The sequence below is a fragment of the Podarcis pityusensis genome, assembly GCF_964106645.2.
Source record: "Podarcis pityusensis genome assembly, chromosome: 7".
Taxonomy (NCBI): domain Eukaryota; kingdom Metazoa; phylum Chordata; class Lepidosauria; order Squamata; family Lacertidae; genus Podarcis; species Podarcis pityusensis.
The window spans coordinates 39,914,362-39,929,147 of NC_138031.1; the positions used below are offsets into that span (position 1 = coordinate 39,914,362).

The window sequence follows — 14,786 nt, forward strand, 5'->3', positions numbered from 1 at the left end:
AGCTGTCTACAGGGAAGTAGGGATGAGATATATCTGACCTTAAGGAGAATCAGACTCCAGTTCCAAGTCCTGGCTGAACTGGTGGTGGTGATGTTTTCTACCAGCATGAAAGCCACTCACATGGTTTAGCATTCGGAGAAAATAAATTACCCACAGGAGAAGTGGGGCTCTTCTCTCTTGAGGCTACTTACCACCTGCCAAACCCAATGGGTCCTCCTATTTTGTACCTTCTCGTGTGACTCTCTTTTTCTCTGTATGAAAAAAGCAAGACCTTTGTGCATTCCTTGGCTTTACTCCACTCCATTATTAGCTGTTGTTAGGGAAGACATCACTCAGCTACATTAGTAAAGAAACAGCAATTTGAATGCACTATAAACATGCAACACCAGATGGCGCCAGAGAGCAGGAAAATTTAAAATGTGGTTTTCCATAAGGATTTATTTCCTTTGTTATAATGATCTAATTTCTGACTTATTTCTAGTGTTTCTTTTCCTGTATCTAGATCCACCCATGGCAGCAGCTGTAAACTGCTTGTAAACTGGGATGGGCATTCTAAACTGGGATCAGCTGCCATCAGATGCTTGGGAGCATTTACATTAGGAATGATGTGAACTGGAGAACTATGGGTTCTTCATCTCAGTCAATCTCCATCTCAGTCATTCCCCCTTGCCTCATCACTTGCTTGCAGGAAATGTGCCCACTTGTCTCCTTGCTACAGTTGCCATCATCTCCTTCTCTGCTGCTCAGAAAGCAAGTGCCTCGTGGGTGAATGGACAGCCTTCTTGCTTCTCGGGGATTTTCTTTCACCAATGGGGAAAAGGAGGGATGGGGGAGAAATTCAATTCACATTTAAAGTCAGTTTCCAAAGCAACACACAAACTGAAAATTCACACTTCTACGAATTATGCAATGTAGCTCTCCCGCCAAGTAATGTGTACAACAATGCATATCCTAAGGTAAAGTGTGCATTACAATGTATATATTAGTCAAGACAGCATACAAAAATGCATTATATGGGGATTTTATTGCAAAAATGTTCATATTAGGCAAAAAATGTGTGTATTAGGAGAAATCTGCACAAACATGTACTTAAATTTTCACGAGGACTTTAAAAAAAACAAAAACCCACAAGCTGCTGCAGTAAGGTTAAGAATGGATTTTAAGAATGGAAAAATGAGAAACCGAGAGAAACAAAAATGGACAGATTTGCCTATTCCTATTCAGTCTCTTTTGGATGCCATTGGTCTTGGCCATTAGGCGATGGAGACCTAGTCAAATGTGAACTAGACAGAACAGCTTTTCTACGTTTGGGGATTTCAAATAATGAGAGGAAACCAGTAATTAAAGCACCTCCATGGGAAATGGCAAGTGGCTAATTAACGAGCAACTAAGAAGCTATCTATTGGTAATACTGCGGAATAGGAAGCAATAGGAGAAGATGGCATAGAATTAGAAGTTGCAGGGAACCTTTGGTGACTTCTGAATAAACATTAGAGAAAGATTTTGACCATTGGGGAGGATTGCTAGAAGGTAATATGCTGCTATATTGTGTCCTGTGCTTTTAGCTTATCTTGGAAAAGTAGCTGCAGAAGGCAGCAAGTGTCAAAGTAACCCCCCAAAAGGTAAAAATGTTACAATGTTGTTGCTGGGTTGCTGTTGTTTTGAAGACACATTATGCCAGGGAGGGAAGATATTAACAAATTCAGAATTGATACAGACTTTAATTGGAAATTATGTATTTAAAAAGCCCCACCCCAAATAGTTTCTGGGGATTTATAATTGGTTTATTCTTTCCCTCCTTGTAATTATAGAAGGGGAATGTAGCTGTGAGTTTTGGAATAACTAAGTTCTGGAAAGGAAAAAGTGTGGCCACTTTCGGTAGCAGTGTGACTGAGACTTGTCTAGGATCAATAGGTTGTTTTTTAGAACAGGAACTTCTCTGTTCAAGTCTGGTTATACAGTATTGAAATTTTAGATACTGTCCAAATCATGTGGCTTCTTTACTATGTATTAAGCATGTCTTTATGAATTTTGATGTTACTATATGTTGCATTATTCACATTTTTAAAATTCATGTTTATGTCCCACCTTTCTTCTCAGAAAAGTAGAATAGTGGTAATAGGAGGTGGGGTGAGAAGATATTACTACAAAATACTATTCCTTAAGTAAAAATTAAAATTAAATGTAATAATGACAAAACATTCTCTTACAGCTTGAAAAATTATTCCCTGTGAGAATATTTAAACGAAACACCCCCCCCCCCCCCATGTTTCAGCATATCCAGCCTATACGTACTATGTGTGGAAAGGTAAATTGTGAGATAGTAATTTTAAATGCCATAGGGAAAAACCTTTATGCAAATATAGCACCACTTGAGAAATAATCATGCACACACCCCACCCAATATACATAGCTGTCCCAATCCAGAGAGCGGGTGAGTATTCTAGTCTTCATGTATTTCCTGTACATCTAATTAAGAAAGCAGATCCTTTAATTTCAAAGAAAGCACCATGTACACATGTACAATTACGGCATAATGCTGAAGTGGGTGCCTCATCGTTGCTCTTGTTTTTCTGTTATATTGAAACTCAAAAATACCCTTCAAGGAAAGCGAAGACGAAAGCAGAAATATAGATTTGACTGATAATAATAAAACTTTGAAAAATGGATATTCTAAATACAGCAGTAATTGCTTTGCTGAAATACAGGGCTTTTTTCAGTTGGAACTCACAGGAACTCAGTTCCAGCACCTCTCAGGTGGGCGTCATTTCCATTATAAGACAACATGAGAGGCATTCAGGGTGAGTTCCTGTAAGAAAGGCACTGGGGTCTAATTTGATTAGTAGAATGTCATCTGCTGGGCGGAGCTTAAGTGTTGTGTTCTGGAATTGGCCCTTCCCTTCGGGTGTTCAGTTAAGTTCAGTTAGAGAGACCAACTGCCATTTTTGCCTCAGGATGTTGTTTTAGTTTCTCTCAGACAGTATGTTATTGTGTTTGACATATATGTGAGTCGAAAGAAAGACATATATGTGTGCTGAAAGAAAAAAAAAACTTCTGCAGAAGAATGGTAGAATATCCTAAACTGTGTGAGTGAGGGGATATTCCCAGTCTGACAGGAGGATTGATTTTTTTAATCGCTCCCCCCCCCCCACAACAGTTCCATCATCTTTTTTCTAGAAAAATAGCACAGCTGAAATCTATTTCCTCAATAGAGTTACGTAGGTCAATCTTACTCGGATATCCCTAACTTTATACAGTAAAGTGGTACCTCGAACGTAATTCATTTCAGAAGACCATTCAATTTCCGAAACATTTGAAAACCGAAGCACGCATTTCCAGAAGCATTTACGTCTGGAAAACTCAATACAGAAGCCGCGTGGCATGTTCGGCTTCCGAAAAGTATTTGAAAACCGAAGCAGTTACTTCTGGGTTTTCGGTGTTCAAAAGCCGAAATGTTCGACTTCTGAGACATTCGAAAACCGAGGTACCACTGTATTCTGATAATTTCATGTCCCGCTAACTTTGACCCACTGGGCCTTCTGTTTAAAGATTGAAGTTTGTGTGTGCGCTTGTTTTCTTTCTTAAAGAGAAGCGAGATGTAATGGCCACGTGCACAAAACATGTTTGTAACTTTATTCTGTCATATAATAATGCAAAGGAATCATACTATTACTTTCTTCACAAGAGGACAAACACACACACTCACACAAAGTTGTTTACAGAAGTGCCTTGTGGTGACTGGCATTGGTATCACTCGGTTCCATGCTCTGCAACAATCAGCCGGCCTCATGGGAGATGTGACCACAGCTTGGGACATGGGACCGTTTGTTCACTCACTTTCTGTGAAAAGAGTTCTGAAATGTGTTTTGAATAGACAGCATTTTCTTTGTGTAGTTAGTAAATAACACAGGGCAAAGTTAGTCAGCAAGTTACAGAGCCTTCTGCATTCTGATTCTTTGGGGCCCTTTTGTACCAAGCTGGGCAGGATGTTTTTCATGGAATGTGACCTTGCTGCAAAACCGGAGGTAAGGAGAAAATGTTGGAGTAGTAAGCTAGGGAATACTTTGTCATACTGCTGACGGAAGATCTTGTGAGAAGATCTGAGTGACTTGACTCTTCATGTAGCCACTCTACTGTACATTACAGTGTCTTCTGATGTGTTTGCTCAGCATCTGGTGTGAAAACCTCTAATGTGCCAGTAGGGGCCTGCTTTGGATTTAATTTTATTTTGTCAGTGCAAAACATGAGGGCTAAAGTGAAAATACTTATGTCTTTAATTTAGAAAATAGTAAGGAAATGGGATCCATCTGCCTGCGTCAATCTCAAAATCCCTGGAACGGAAGGCAAAACTGTGCGCAAATTAGTAAATGACAGAGCCGGGGACCTTTTGGGCAACTGTACCGAATCGCCAGGTAAAGGTAAGCTGGTATAAAATCATATATCCCTGAATTATGTGGAAGATCTCTGTCATTCTTTCTTATCATGAGCTTATCACTCCTTATTCTCCCTTTGTTTTTACCCATAAACCATGGTCAGACTCCAGGTGATCTATCCACAGGTTCCCATAATTCTGCTCACATTTCCAGAAACACTAATTTGACTTAAAAAGGAAACTGGTCATTCATATTGCACTCCTATCCATGTCTATGCAGAAGTAAGCCCCACTAAGTTCTGTGGGACTTACTCCTAGGTAAGTGTTTATAGAATTGCAACCTATAGAGCTTAGAATCATGCTTAGTTGCATTGTTTGTGTTATGTAAAGCAGATACTTCTAAAACTACCCAACCCCCATGGCAATCAGTGATGTGGCTCTTTAGGAAGATAGGAGGAAATGCATCATGGAACAGAAATGAATTCAGGAAAGTTTTTTTAAAAAACAACACACAACTACTTTAGCTCATAAAAATTGCTAAGCCACAATACTTCTCAGGAGGAGACTTGTTGTATACAGTGTAATTGCTCCAGAAATCATGTGATTGATTATGGCTATTTACTATGTTCCATTCAGGAGAAAATATAGAAATAGTTTTGCTGGTTTTTACTCAGGAGACGTGCTTCTTACGATAAGCAATAGAACCGCATTTGTTGTTGCAAAACCAGTACTGATTAATATTGGATCCTGACTTTGCCTCCTGAGAATAGAAAAGCTCCTTCTGTCTGTGGAAGGCTTCTGACTCAGTAGAAAAATGGGGAAGACATAACTTTCCGAACTCTTAGAATAGGGAGGTGCAAGATAACTTGCATCAATTTCTTTCCATCTCCCTACAGCACCCTATGTCCTTCAATGTCTGATCTGGGGATTGGGAACCCCCTGCAACAATGTGGTATCAGGCATGGGCATTTGCCCACTAGTGAAAATGACTTTTTATTGGTGAGAATGTCCCAAGTGGAACTGGTAGCAAATTCTGGATCCAATCCATTATGTTTGCTTTCTGCTAGAAAATGTGTTTATTATTGTTGTTACATTAAGTGGATACTTAGCAATGAAAAATAGTAGGCTATATATTATACAGTAACTGTAGGTCTAGTGCCATATTGTGATAAATAATTATATATATACAGTGGTACCTCGCAAGACGAATGCCTCGCAAGACGGAAAACTCGCAAAACGAAAGGGTTTTTGGTTTTTTGAGTTGCTTCGCAAGACGATTTTCCCTATGGGCTTGCTTCGCAAGGCGGAAACGTCTTGCAAGTTTGTTTCCTTTTTCTTAAAACCGTTAATACAGTTGCGACTTGACTTCGAGGAGCAACTCAGCACGCGGTGTGGTAGCCTTTTTTGAGGTTTTTGAAGACTTTGGTGATTTTTGAAGCTTTTCCAAAACTTTTCCGACACCGTGCTTCGCAAGACGAAAAAAACCGCAAGACGAAAAAACTCGCGGAACGAATTAATTTCGTCTTGCAAGGCACCACTGTATATGAAACTCCTCTGTGGGGACTTGTATTTCAAACACATGCAAGTATTTTTTCTGTCTTAGAGTTTTCCCATTAATTAAAAGTTGCATTAATTTGTTGGAGTTTATTGATATTATGCAACGAGGGAATAACTCTACTATATGTTAAGACAGTAAAGTTAATAGTTTGCATTCAGTCACTTACAACAAATAATCCACTAGAGGTCAGTGCAGAGTGCTGGAACTGAGCTTCTACCTACGCTGAATACTTTAACCAGCCTTACTAAAACTGAATGTTTCTTTATGCCAGTATTAATGGTAAAACCTTAGAATACCATATTCATGTTAGAACAGATTAGTATGAATAAAGCAATGCATGCTTTGTAGGACAGACTTGGAATTAAAATTCCAATAACAACTATATTGTATGTTTCAAAAGGGGCAGCGCCAAACAAAAGAAAGCGTATGTGAGTGAGTGAGTGTGTTTGTGTGCGCGCGTGTCAAACTTGTACTATGTAAAGCAAAATACACAAAATGTTTTTGTGGAACCCTTCCTCAGATGCACAGAAATTCAGTTTATTGCTTCTTAAAGGAAATATCTTTCAAAGCATAAGGTATCATTTTACCATTTTATTAAATTGTTCTTCGTATCCATTTGGTAGCATTTTTAAAGAAACTTTCTCACAATGAATGTCCATCATGACTTGGGAATGGAAGGGAGGTGGGGAGGCCGTGCTCCACTAGGTTGTGTGGTCCAGTACATCAAAGTTTCCCAGCCCCGACTATTTCCTAGACTGCCCTGTGGCATCTACAGTAGTGGCTGGTGACCATTGGGGCTGTTTGGGCAGAAGGCAGAGGTGAGATGGGTATCTGAACAATGATCTGCTGGGCAAGGTCTCCCTCTCTACCCATCCATCAGTTCTGAATGTGTGTGTGTGGACTGAAAACTGTGCTAGGTCATATCACTATGTGGTGGCCTGGCAGGGCACAGCTTCCATTGCTTCCCATATTGGCCTAGAGAAGCACCTCAGAAGGTGAGTAGCAAAGCCAAGGACATGTTGGTGGAGAGGGAGAATGGTCTAATATGCTGGTAGAGTGGAAGGAGCTGGATCACGCAGAGAGGAGGGTTGTGTGTGCGTGCACTGATTTATGGGGTGGGAGGAGAGGGAAAGGAGCAGGGCATTATAATGGCGTATGAGTTTTATTAATAGATTTATATCCTGCCTTTCAGGACAAGTGTCCTCACATGGCGGTATAAAAGGAGTTGTAAAATATATAAAAACAATTTAATGAGTAATTAAATATGCCTTGCCTGGCAGAGTTAAATATGTTTAATTCCTCCTTGAAATACGTGTTGTGACCTAGACTCAATGCTGGTCTTAAATATGTTTAGATTAGTAATACCAAAATGGCTTCCCTCCAGTGAGATGGAGGCTGGAAGCAACAGAATAGTCTGATTTTGGAATCTGCTGCTTGAATCAATAGTTTTATATGGCTTCATGGATATATATCAGGGTAACTTACTACAGCTCTTCCACCACACCTTATCCCCTTAACCCAAAACCCTCAACCAGGTATAACACTTAAACTTTGTTCTTAACATCTTATGATTCAACCTTAGTTCTGTTCTTGGTTGCAAGTTATAATTCGAGGTTCTGATCTCATATTACCCATTTTTCATTGTAAAAAAAACTGAATTCAGATCCTGATGCTATGTACTAGTGGCAAGCCTGAACCAATCTTTCCCTAATATATGCAGGTTCCCATTTCTTCCCACTACACACCAGTCTTGGCCTGTGATACTTGGGCTGACCAGTCCCTTTCAGAGAGTCATAAACAATTTTGAACATTAATTATATGTGATTCCATAATTTGTCGTGGACACTTCTGATTTTTCCTGTCCATTATCGTAAGTCAAAGGTAGAAGCAGGATATCAAACAGCCTCCTGTGGAACATGAAAGGTGTCCTCAAGAGATGCTGTCTGTTAAAAAGTTTTAAAAAGATATGAAAGTCACATAATTCATGAGACTAGTGCTGCAATCATCCTGACATGGAGCTATAGTTTTTAAATCAGCTTTCCCCCAACCTGCTGTTTTGGACTACAACTTCCATCATGCCTGACCATTGGAGACTTTGGTTAGAGCTGAAGGAAACAGGCATGCAAAACATTTGGAAGGTACCTCGTTGTGGAAAAATGGTAAATGTAACTGTATAAAGCTATCTGGGCTTCCTGGTTTAGTAATTATTTATAGTGACTGGAAACAATTCTTCAGGGTTTCAGGCAGGAATCTCTTCCAGCCTTACCCAGAGATGCCTGAGGCCATCTGCATGCAAAACTTGTGTTCTTACCACTGAGCTGTAGTCCCTTCCCTTGTGTCATCACTCAGTAGGGACTGACTGTAGGGTGGAATCTACACACATATAAAAAATGTTCTGAAAATGCTTTTTAAAAAAGCTTTTTAAAAAATACATTGAATTTTCCACAAGGCTCACCATCGCCATCTAGTGTCACATTGTATATTGCACTTAAAACACACCTAAAACATTTTATTTGCAGCTGTGTAGCTGAGGAGGTTAGGTCCAAGAATCTGCAAGAGCTTAGATAATGTAAGGTGCAAGCTATGGATTTGCGGCTACATTTCACTGGTCAATAGCTTCTGAAAAATGGTATCTGGGGCAACTGTCTTTGAGGGCAGCATGTATTTTGACTATTACCTGCTGAAGATTATCAGATTACTCTAACATGTTGCACATTGTCAAAATAAAAAAATCCTTCCAGTAGCACCTTTAAGACCAACTAAGTTAGTTCTTGCTATGAGCTTTCGTGTGCAAGCACACTTCTTCAGATACACTGAAACAGAAGTTGCCAGATCCTTCTATATAGTGAGAAGGTGGGGAGGGGTATTACTCAGAAGGGTGGTGGGAATTGGAGATTGGCAGATAGCTGAGATGAGCCAGCTGACGACTCTTAACGACTGTAATAGGTCTTACAGGAAAAGGCAAGGGGTGAGAAGGTGAGAAATGGCTTAGTCATGTATAATGGGATAAGAATCCAATGTCTTTGTTCAAACCAGGTCTCTCTATGGTTTTAAGTTTGGTAATGAGTTGCAATTCAGCAGCCTCTCTTTCCAGTCTATTTCTGAAATTCCTTTGTAGTAAAACAGTTACTTTGAGATCTTGTATAGAATGTCCTGGGAGATTGAAGTGTTCTCCTACTGGTTTCTCTGTTTTGTGATTCTTGATGTCAGATTTATGTCCATTTATTCTTTGGCGTAAGGTTTGGCCTGTTTGTCCAATATAGAGAGCTGAAGGACACTGTTGGCATTTGATGCCATACACAATGTTAGATGATGAGCAATTGAATAGTCCCGAGATGGTATGTGTGATGTTGTTGGGGCCAGTAATGGTGTTGTCCGGGTGTATGTGGCAGCAAAGTTGGCATCTGGGTTTATTGCAGGCTCTGGTGCCAGTGTCCGTGTTAAGTCTGGTTGTAGTATTATTGTGGGTTAGGAGTTGTTTAAGATTGGGTGGCTGTCTGTAGGCAATGAAAGGTCTTCCTCCCAGAGCTTGAGAAAGAGAACTGTCATTGTCCAGGAGAGGTTGTAGATCTCTGATGATGCGTTGTACTGTTTTAACTTGGGAGCTGTATGTGATGACTAGAGGTGTTCTGTTATTTTCTTTTTTGGGTCTGTCTTGCAGCAAGTTCTCTCTGGGTATAAGTCTGGCTCTGTTGATCTGTTGTCTAACTTCATCTGCTGGGTATTTTAGTTCTGAAAAGGTTTGCTGTAGATCTCTTAGGTGAGAGTCTCTGTCTGTAGAATTGGAACAGATGCGGCTGTAACGTAGTGCCTGGCTATATACAATGGACTGTTTGGTATGTTTGGGATGGTAGCTAGAGGCATGTAGATATGTTTGTCGGTCAGTTGGTTTACGGTATAAGGTGGTGTCTATGCGCCCATCCTGTATTTTTATAGTAGTGTCCAAAAAATGTATTTCTTGCATAGATTGATTCATTGTAAGGTTGATTGTGGGGTGAAAATCATTAAATTTCTGGTGAAAGGTGTCCAGGGTCTGTTGACCATGTGTCCAGATGATAAAAATATCGTCAATGTATCGTAGGTACAAGAGAGGTTTGAGTGGGTAGGAGTTTAGGAAACGTTGTTCTAAATCTGCCATGAAGATGTTGGCATACTGTGGGGCCATGCGGGTGCCCATTGCTGTGCCGCTGATCTGAAGGAACAGGTCATCCCCGAATGTGAAGTTGTTGTGGGTAAGGACAAATTGGCAGAGTTTGGTGGCAAGGTCCGCTGTGGTTTTATCTGAAATGGTGTTCAGTTCTTTCTTGTATTCTTGTGTGGGGTCTGAGTCCAATTTTGTGTAAAAGGCGGTATTGGAAAGTTGTCTTTGAGCCTCCTGAATGTAGTCAGTTTTGTTCATGATGACGACAGCTCCACCTTTGTCTGCTTCTTTAATTATAATGTCTGGGTTGTTTCTGAGATTATCTATGGCACATTGTTCCAGTGCATTTGGGTAGAAGAATATTGAACATTTGTTTCCTATTGTAGGATGGGCAATCGCCCACCCTGAGCTGTTGTCTCTCTTCACCTGTCATAGGTTTGCCTCTTGATTAATGATTCACAGATCCTGAAGTAGAAAAAACTGGGAGCAAGTGGCTTCCCTCTTTACATTTCTGCCTTTTGCTCTTGCCCTAGAATGCAATAGGCCAACTATTTGTGTTGCTTCAATGAATTTTGTTTACAAGCCAAATTACATAAACATCTGGTCTCTTCTATAACATATGGAGCATCAAAAGCCTTAACATTTGCAGATAAAAATAATAGGCAGACTTCAGCCAAATACTATATTTTAGAGACCCGTCATTCTCACTGTTCTGTTGGCACAACACCAGAAGGTTGAGGGCCTGGGACGCAGTCAGCCTAGACTTTATTCTGAAGTTGGAGTCCAGTGATTGTATCCACATTCCCTAGGCTTTTGGTGCCCCTTAAAAGTGAGGAGGGGAACAGCCACTTTTTTGACAGATATTCCACTATGAATAGGCCTATAAGATACAATTTCAAATACCTGTCACCATTTACACCCATTTCCAGGCCCAGAAATGTCATAAGTGGAGATGCTGCCATTGTCCTGGTTGAACTTGGTTGAAGTTCATTGTCCTATGAACTTGTCTCACCCACAATGCAGGGCTGATGACTGAAGGCTTTCTTCTTCTTTTGACTGAACTGAAGGACAAGTCAACACATCCTCCACCCCACCACCATTCCATGTACAAAAGCTGCTTAAACTGGCAGCTGACTCTTCAACATGAGCAACAGAACATCATCCACCTGAAGGCTAGTTTAGGAGATGTAGAGAAGGTGAATGACATACAGAGATCTGTTCTCCAACACTTGTTTGCAGTACTCACTCTGTCTAATGACTGAGCCAGCCCTGATTATGACTTGAGTGCCATTTCGCCAAGAAGTTATTCTCCACCTTACAGTGGGAAGTGAGGTTCTGCAGGTATGTGGCCAATGTTCAGGTTGACCATGCTCCTTTGTAAAACCTCTACACAAAATCCTTTCATTTTATAGCCTTACACTCAATGAAGTTCTGATTGATTGCTATGAACTCTAAGACCTGAGCAAGTTGTCTTCAAGGGTATTTTCCCTCTATTCCAATCAGTTATTCCACAGTTTGCTGAAAATGTTTTATGCATTTGTTGTCCTGTTTCAGACTTAAAACTCACTCTTGTTCCCATGTGTGTTTTCAAGCAGTTCTCAGGTAAGGCTGGTCCTAGGAATAACAATTCCTGTGGCAAGTGGTGGGGTGGGCAATACAATAAGGTCCATGTGTGTATCAGTATTTTGAACTGGGAGACAGCTCTCTGAAACTGATGAGCTTTTCTTTAATAATAATAATAATATTTTATTTATACCCCGCCCTTCCCAGTTCAAAAACCGGGCTCAGGGCAGCTAACAACAAATTTAAAACACTTTAAAATACTTAATTATAAAAGCAGCATAAAATACAGTATAAAAACATGAATAACAATAAAAATCAAAAATCAATTAGATAATCCCGCATTAATGAGTGCACACTGAGAAAACTTCTAAAAGTATTAATAAAGTCAAGGAGAATCAAGTTATCTCTGGTTCTCAGCTGGGAACGCTTTGATGTATTGAGGTTCAAGAGTCCTACCCACAAAGCAGCACTTAAAAATTGTACAAAACAGTTGCTTAGCCTGTTTGCTCATCACACTTGTCCAATGCTATATACTGTGCTGTATCAGCAGGGAACCAATAGCGCATGGTCCTCCACCATCTTGTATTGAACCATTGGACTACACATAAAAATTAAATGAATTCCTTATTTTGGGAGACTCTGCAGATGCTATTGTCTATGGAGTTAATACTGTATAACATGGAGCTGAAAATCATGCTCATTACCCTGTGAATGTTTTCCTTTTTTTTTATTATTTTTTTAAATAATATTTATTAAAATTTTCAAAAATACAGAAAGTAAGAGTTAAAATACATTTCAGAACCTTATTTTCATATATCCACTTTCTGGGACTTCCCCCTTCCCCCACCCCTACCATATTCCTTTTTCATGTTGTTGGCTCCACAAGCTCTCGGTTCTAATTAAAAACTTAATTTGTTTAAACCATTATTCGAATTTAAAATTTCTACATTCCTCATCCATACCCTTAATAAAAAACAAAAAATTTCTTTCCCAGGGCCCACCCCATTTTTATTCCACAATTTCCCTTTTTTTATTAATAATAAAGACACCCCACATAATAGAAATATCAGAAATAAAAGATGAAAGATATAATAGATGAAACAAAGCCAGTTCAAAAAAAAAGAAGTTGACAAGCCTTTGGATTTTAGTTCTCCCCCCCTGTCCCCGGTTTAATTTCCCCCTGGCCACCAAACCATGTTATCCGCCTGGAATTCTTACAATCCAAAATTCACCTATTTCCCCCAATTCCTTGCTGACTTTTTTTTTCTTTTTTCTTTTTTTCCCTTCACAATTATTTTAAAACACTTAACTTCAAATCTTTAATAAAGCTCCCCCCATTGTTCTTTCCAAATTGTAGTCCAGTTTCCTCTTGTTCCGCTGCTAAAACGTTCTAATTCAGAAGCTTAATAAGTCTGCAGGGATTATTGTTAGTCAGGAACAAAAACTTGCGTTCAGTCCCTTTCTTTCTATTGTCTCCTCTAGCTGAACACCCTGTAGACAAAATATTATTTCCGTTTTGCAGCTTTCCCAGAAGATAACCAGTCCTGTAGAATTCCAAAGGTATTTTTCCACTTACGACCATCTTTGTAATGTCCCGAAATTCCTCTAGGGGGATTGTTGTAACTTTGTTTTCTCTAGTCCAAAAGTCCGATTGTTATCCATGTTTTCGCCATTTTGTATCCGAGTTTTAACAAGTTGTAGCAAATTGTAACAAATTTAGCCAGCAAAGTTCTCATAATAAAATCCTCTCTGCTTTCCGACTTTGACAGCTACTTTGACAGCTGTCAAAATCTCCGACTCTTTTCACCAGGCTCTCTCTTCAATCACCCCGGTTCCCAGGGGGGGGGTTACGTTTCTTCTCCCTCATTTCGTCCTCCAGCACAGTTCTTATAATTCCCCATCGTGGAATTCTTAGTTCTTATCAGCAGTACAAATCTTTTTGGACCTTGGTTTCCCCGTCCTTGTCTTGAAAGGTTTACAATAGGGGGGGGGACTGACTTCCTTTTTGGATCCCCCCCCGCTCGTGTCCAATTCGAAAAGAAATTCTTTTTTTTTTCCTCCTTTTAAACCCAGTTTCCAGATTACTCACGGGTTGTTGTTAAAAAGTTCGAATTTTCAATGGAAGAAGTCAGCGCTCTCCGCCGGATGGCATGCGGCTGCGCTCGGCAGGGATAGCAGAGGACTCAAAGCACCACGCTTCTCCCCGGCACCCGATCCGTAGCCTTTAAAAAGGCTCCTTCACGAGTCGGGAGGGCGCTAGCGGTGCCAGCCGAGTCTCCATGTCCACGGCCCTCGTGGCCGTGGTTTTTAAGGGTCCCCGCATCGCCGGTGCGGTAGGACCCAGCCCCTGCCGAGCAGGCTCCCTCCGGAGCTCGGAGGGAGTCCGCCATTCGGCGATGGCGCCAACCCGGAAGTCCCCTGTGAATGTTTTCCCACTATTTTTCACTTCAGCTTTACAGTAACATGTCTTTCAGTTTAATAGTCAGTAGGTTTACCTTCAAAAACCTATATGACTTTTTAATAAAAAAAACCTAACTAGTCATTTGAATTATTCTCATTTATGCTTGAGCAGGTGGCATCTGCACCTGCTTGAAAGCATTTCAAAAACTCAGAGGCTGAATCTTGGCGCCAAAGTCTTCAACCCAAAGGTATTCATTTTCCATTTGAAAATCATACTGTAATGTACATAAGATAGTCAAGGCTGCAGTTAGAGGAGTTGGTCCAGCTGTCTGATTTATGAGGCTCACTCCTGCATACTCTACCCTGGAAAATCAACTCTCACATTTGCATTGCAACAAGAGAGGTTTTCTAAGACACAGTATGTGGTGAAGAGCACTACATATTGGCAGGCAAAATTGATCCTTTGCAAGTCAAGAGCTACAGAATGGCTTAATTTCCAAAGCAGTACCTATGGGCCTTTGGACTAAGGACCATATGTGCTATGGGAGCTGGTGGATTTGTATGCTTAAATCGGAATTGTACTTCTGAAACAGAGGCCAAGAGCTCTCTCTGTAACATTAATTCCCAAAGGGTTTAGATTGCAGGAGTCTTGCGGGTTACTTGCCAGGCTGTCAGGCTTATAAATTTGTAACATTTAAACTGGGATTATTTCTGATACTTGATTTAACTTGGATTTATGAAGAGAGCATAGG

General features: G+C 40.3%; 1 protein-coding gene and 1 long non-coding RNA gene across 9 annotated transcripts in view; one reads left to right on the forward strand and one right to left on the reverse strand.

Annotated features, from left to right (window-relative positions):
- Positions 1 to 420: 420 nt before the first annotated feature.
- On the reverse strand, positions 421 to 2,844 carry LOC308481383. The gene is made up of 2 exons (XR_013988613.1): positions 2,732 to 2,844; positions 421 to 800 (listed from the first exon to the last, which is right to left on the reverse strand). It is a non-coding gene; the product is annotated as an uncharacterized lncRNA (long non-coding RNA).
- A 57-nt stretch (positions 2,845 to 2,901) lies between these two features.
- ST18 (ST18 C2H2C-type zinc finger transcription factor) overlaps positions 2,902 to 14,786 on the forward strand; it is a 187,366-nt gene continuing 175,481 nt past the window's right edge. For 3 of the 8 annotated variants that reach the window (XR_013988529.1, XR_013988530.1, XR_013988531.1), the window contains exons 1-2: positions 3,874 to 4,025; positions 4,283 to 4,418. Coding sequence is in view for 5 of the 8 variants with exons in the window: in XM_081013299.1 (XP_080869425.1) it covers positions 3,987 to 4,025; positions 4,283 to 4,418 (175 nt within the window). In the remaining 3 variants the exon portion in view is untranslated. Of the gene's footprint in view, positions 3,087 to 3,873; positions 4,026 to 4,282; positions 4,419 to 14,786 lie in introns of those variants that run through there. The other 5 variants (XM_081013297.1, XM_081013296.1, XM_081013299.1 and 2 more) reach the window with 5 other exon arrangements.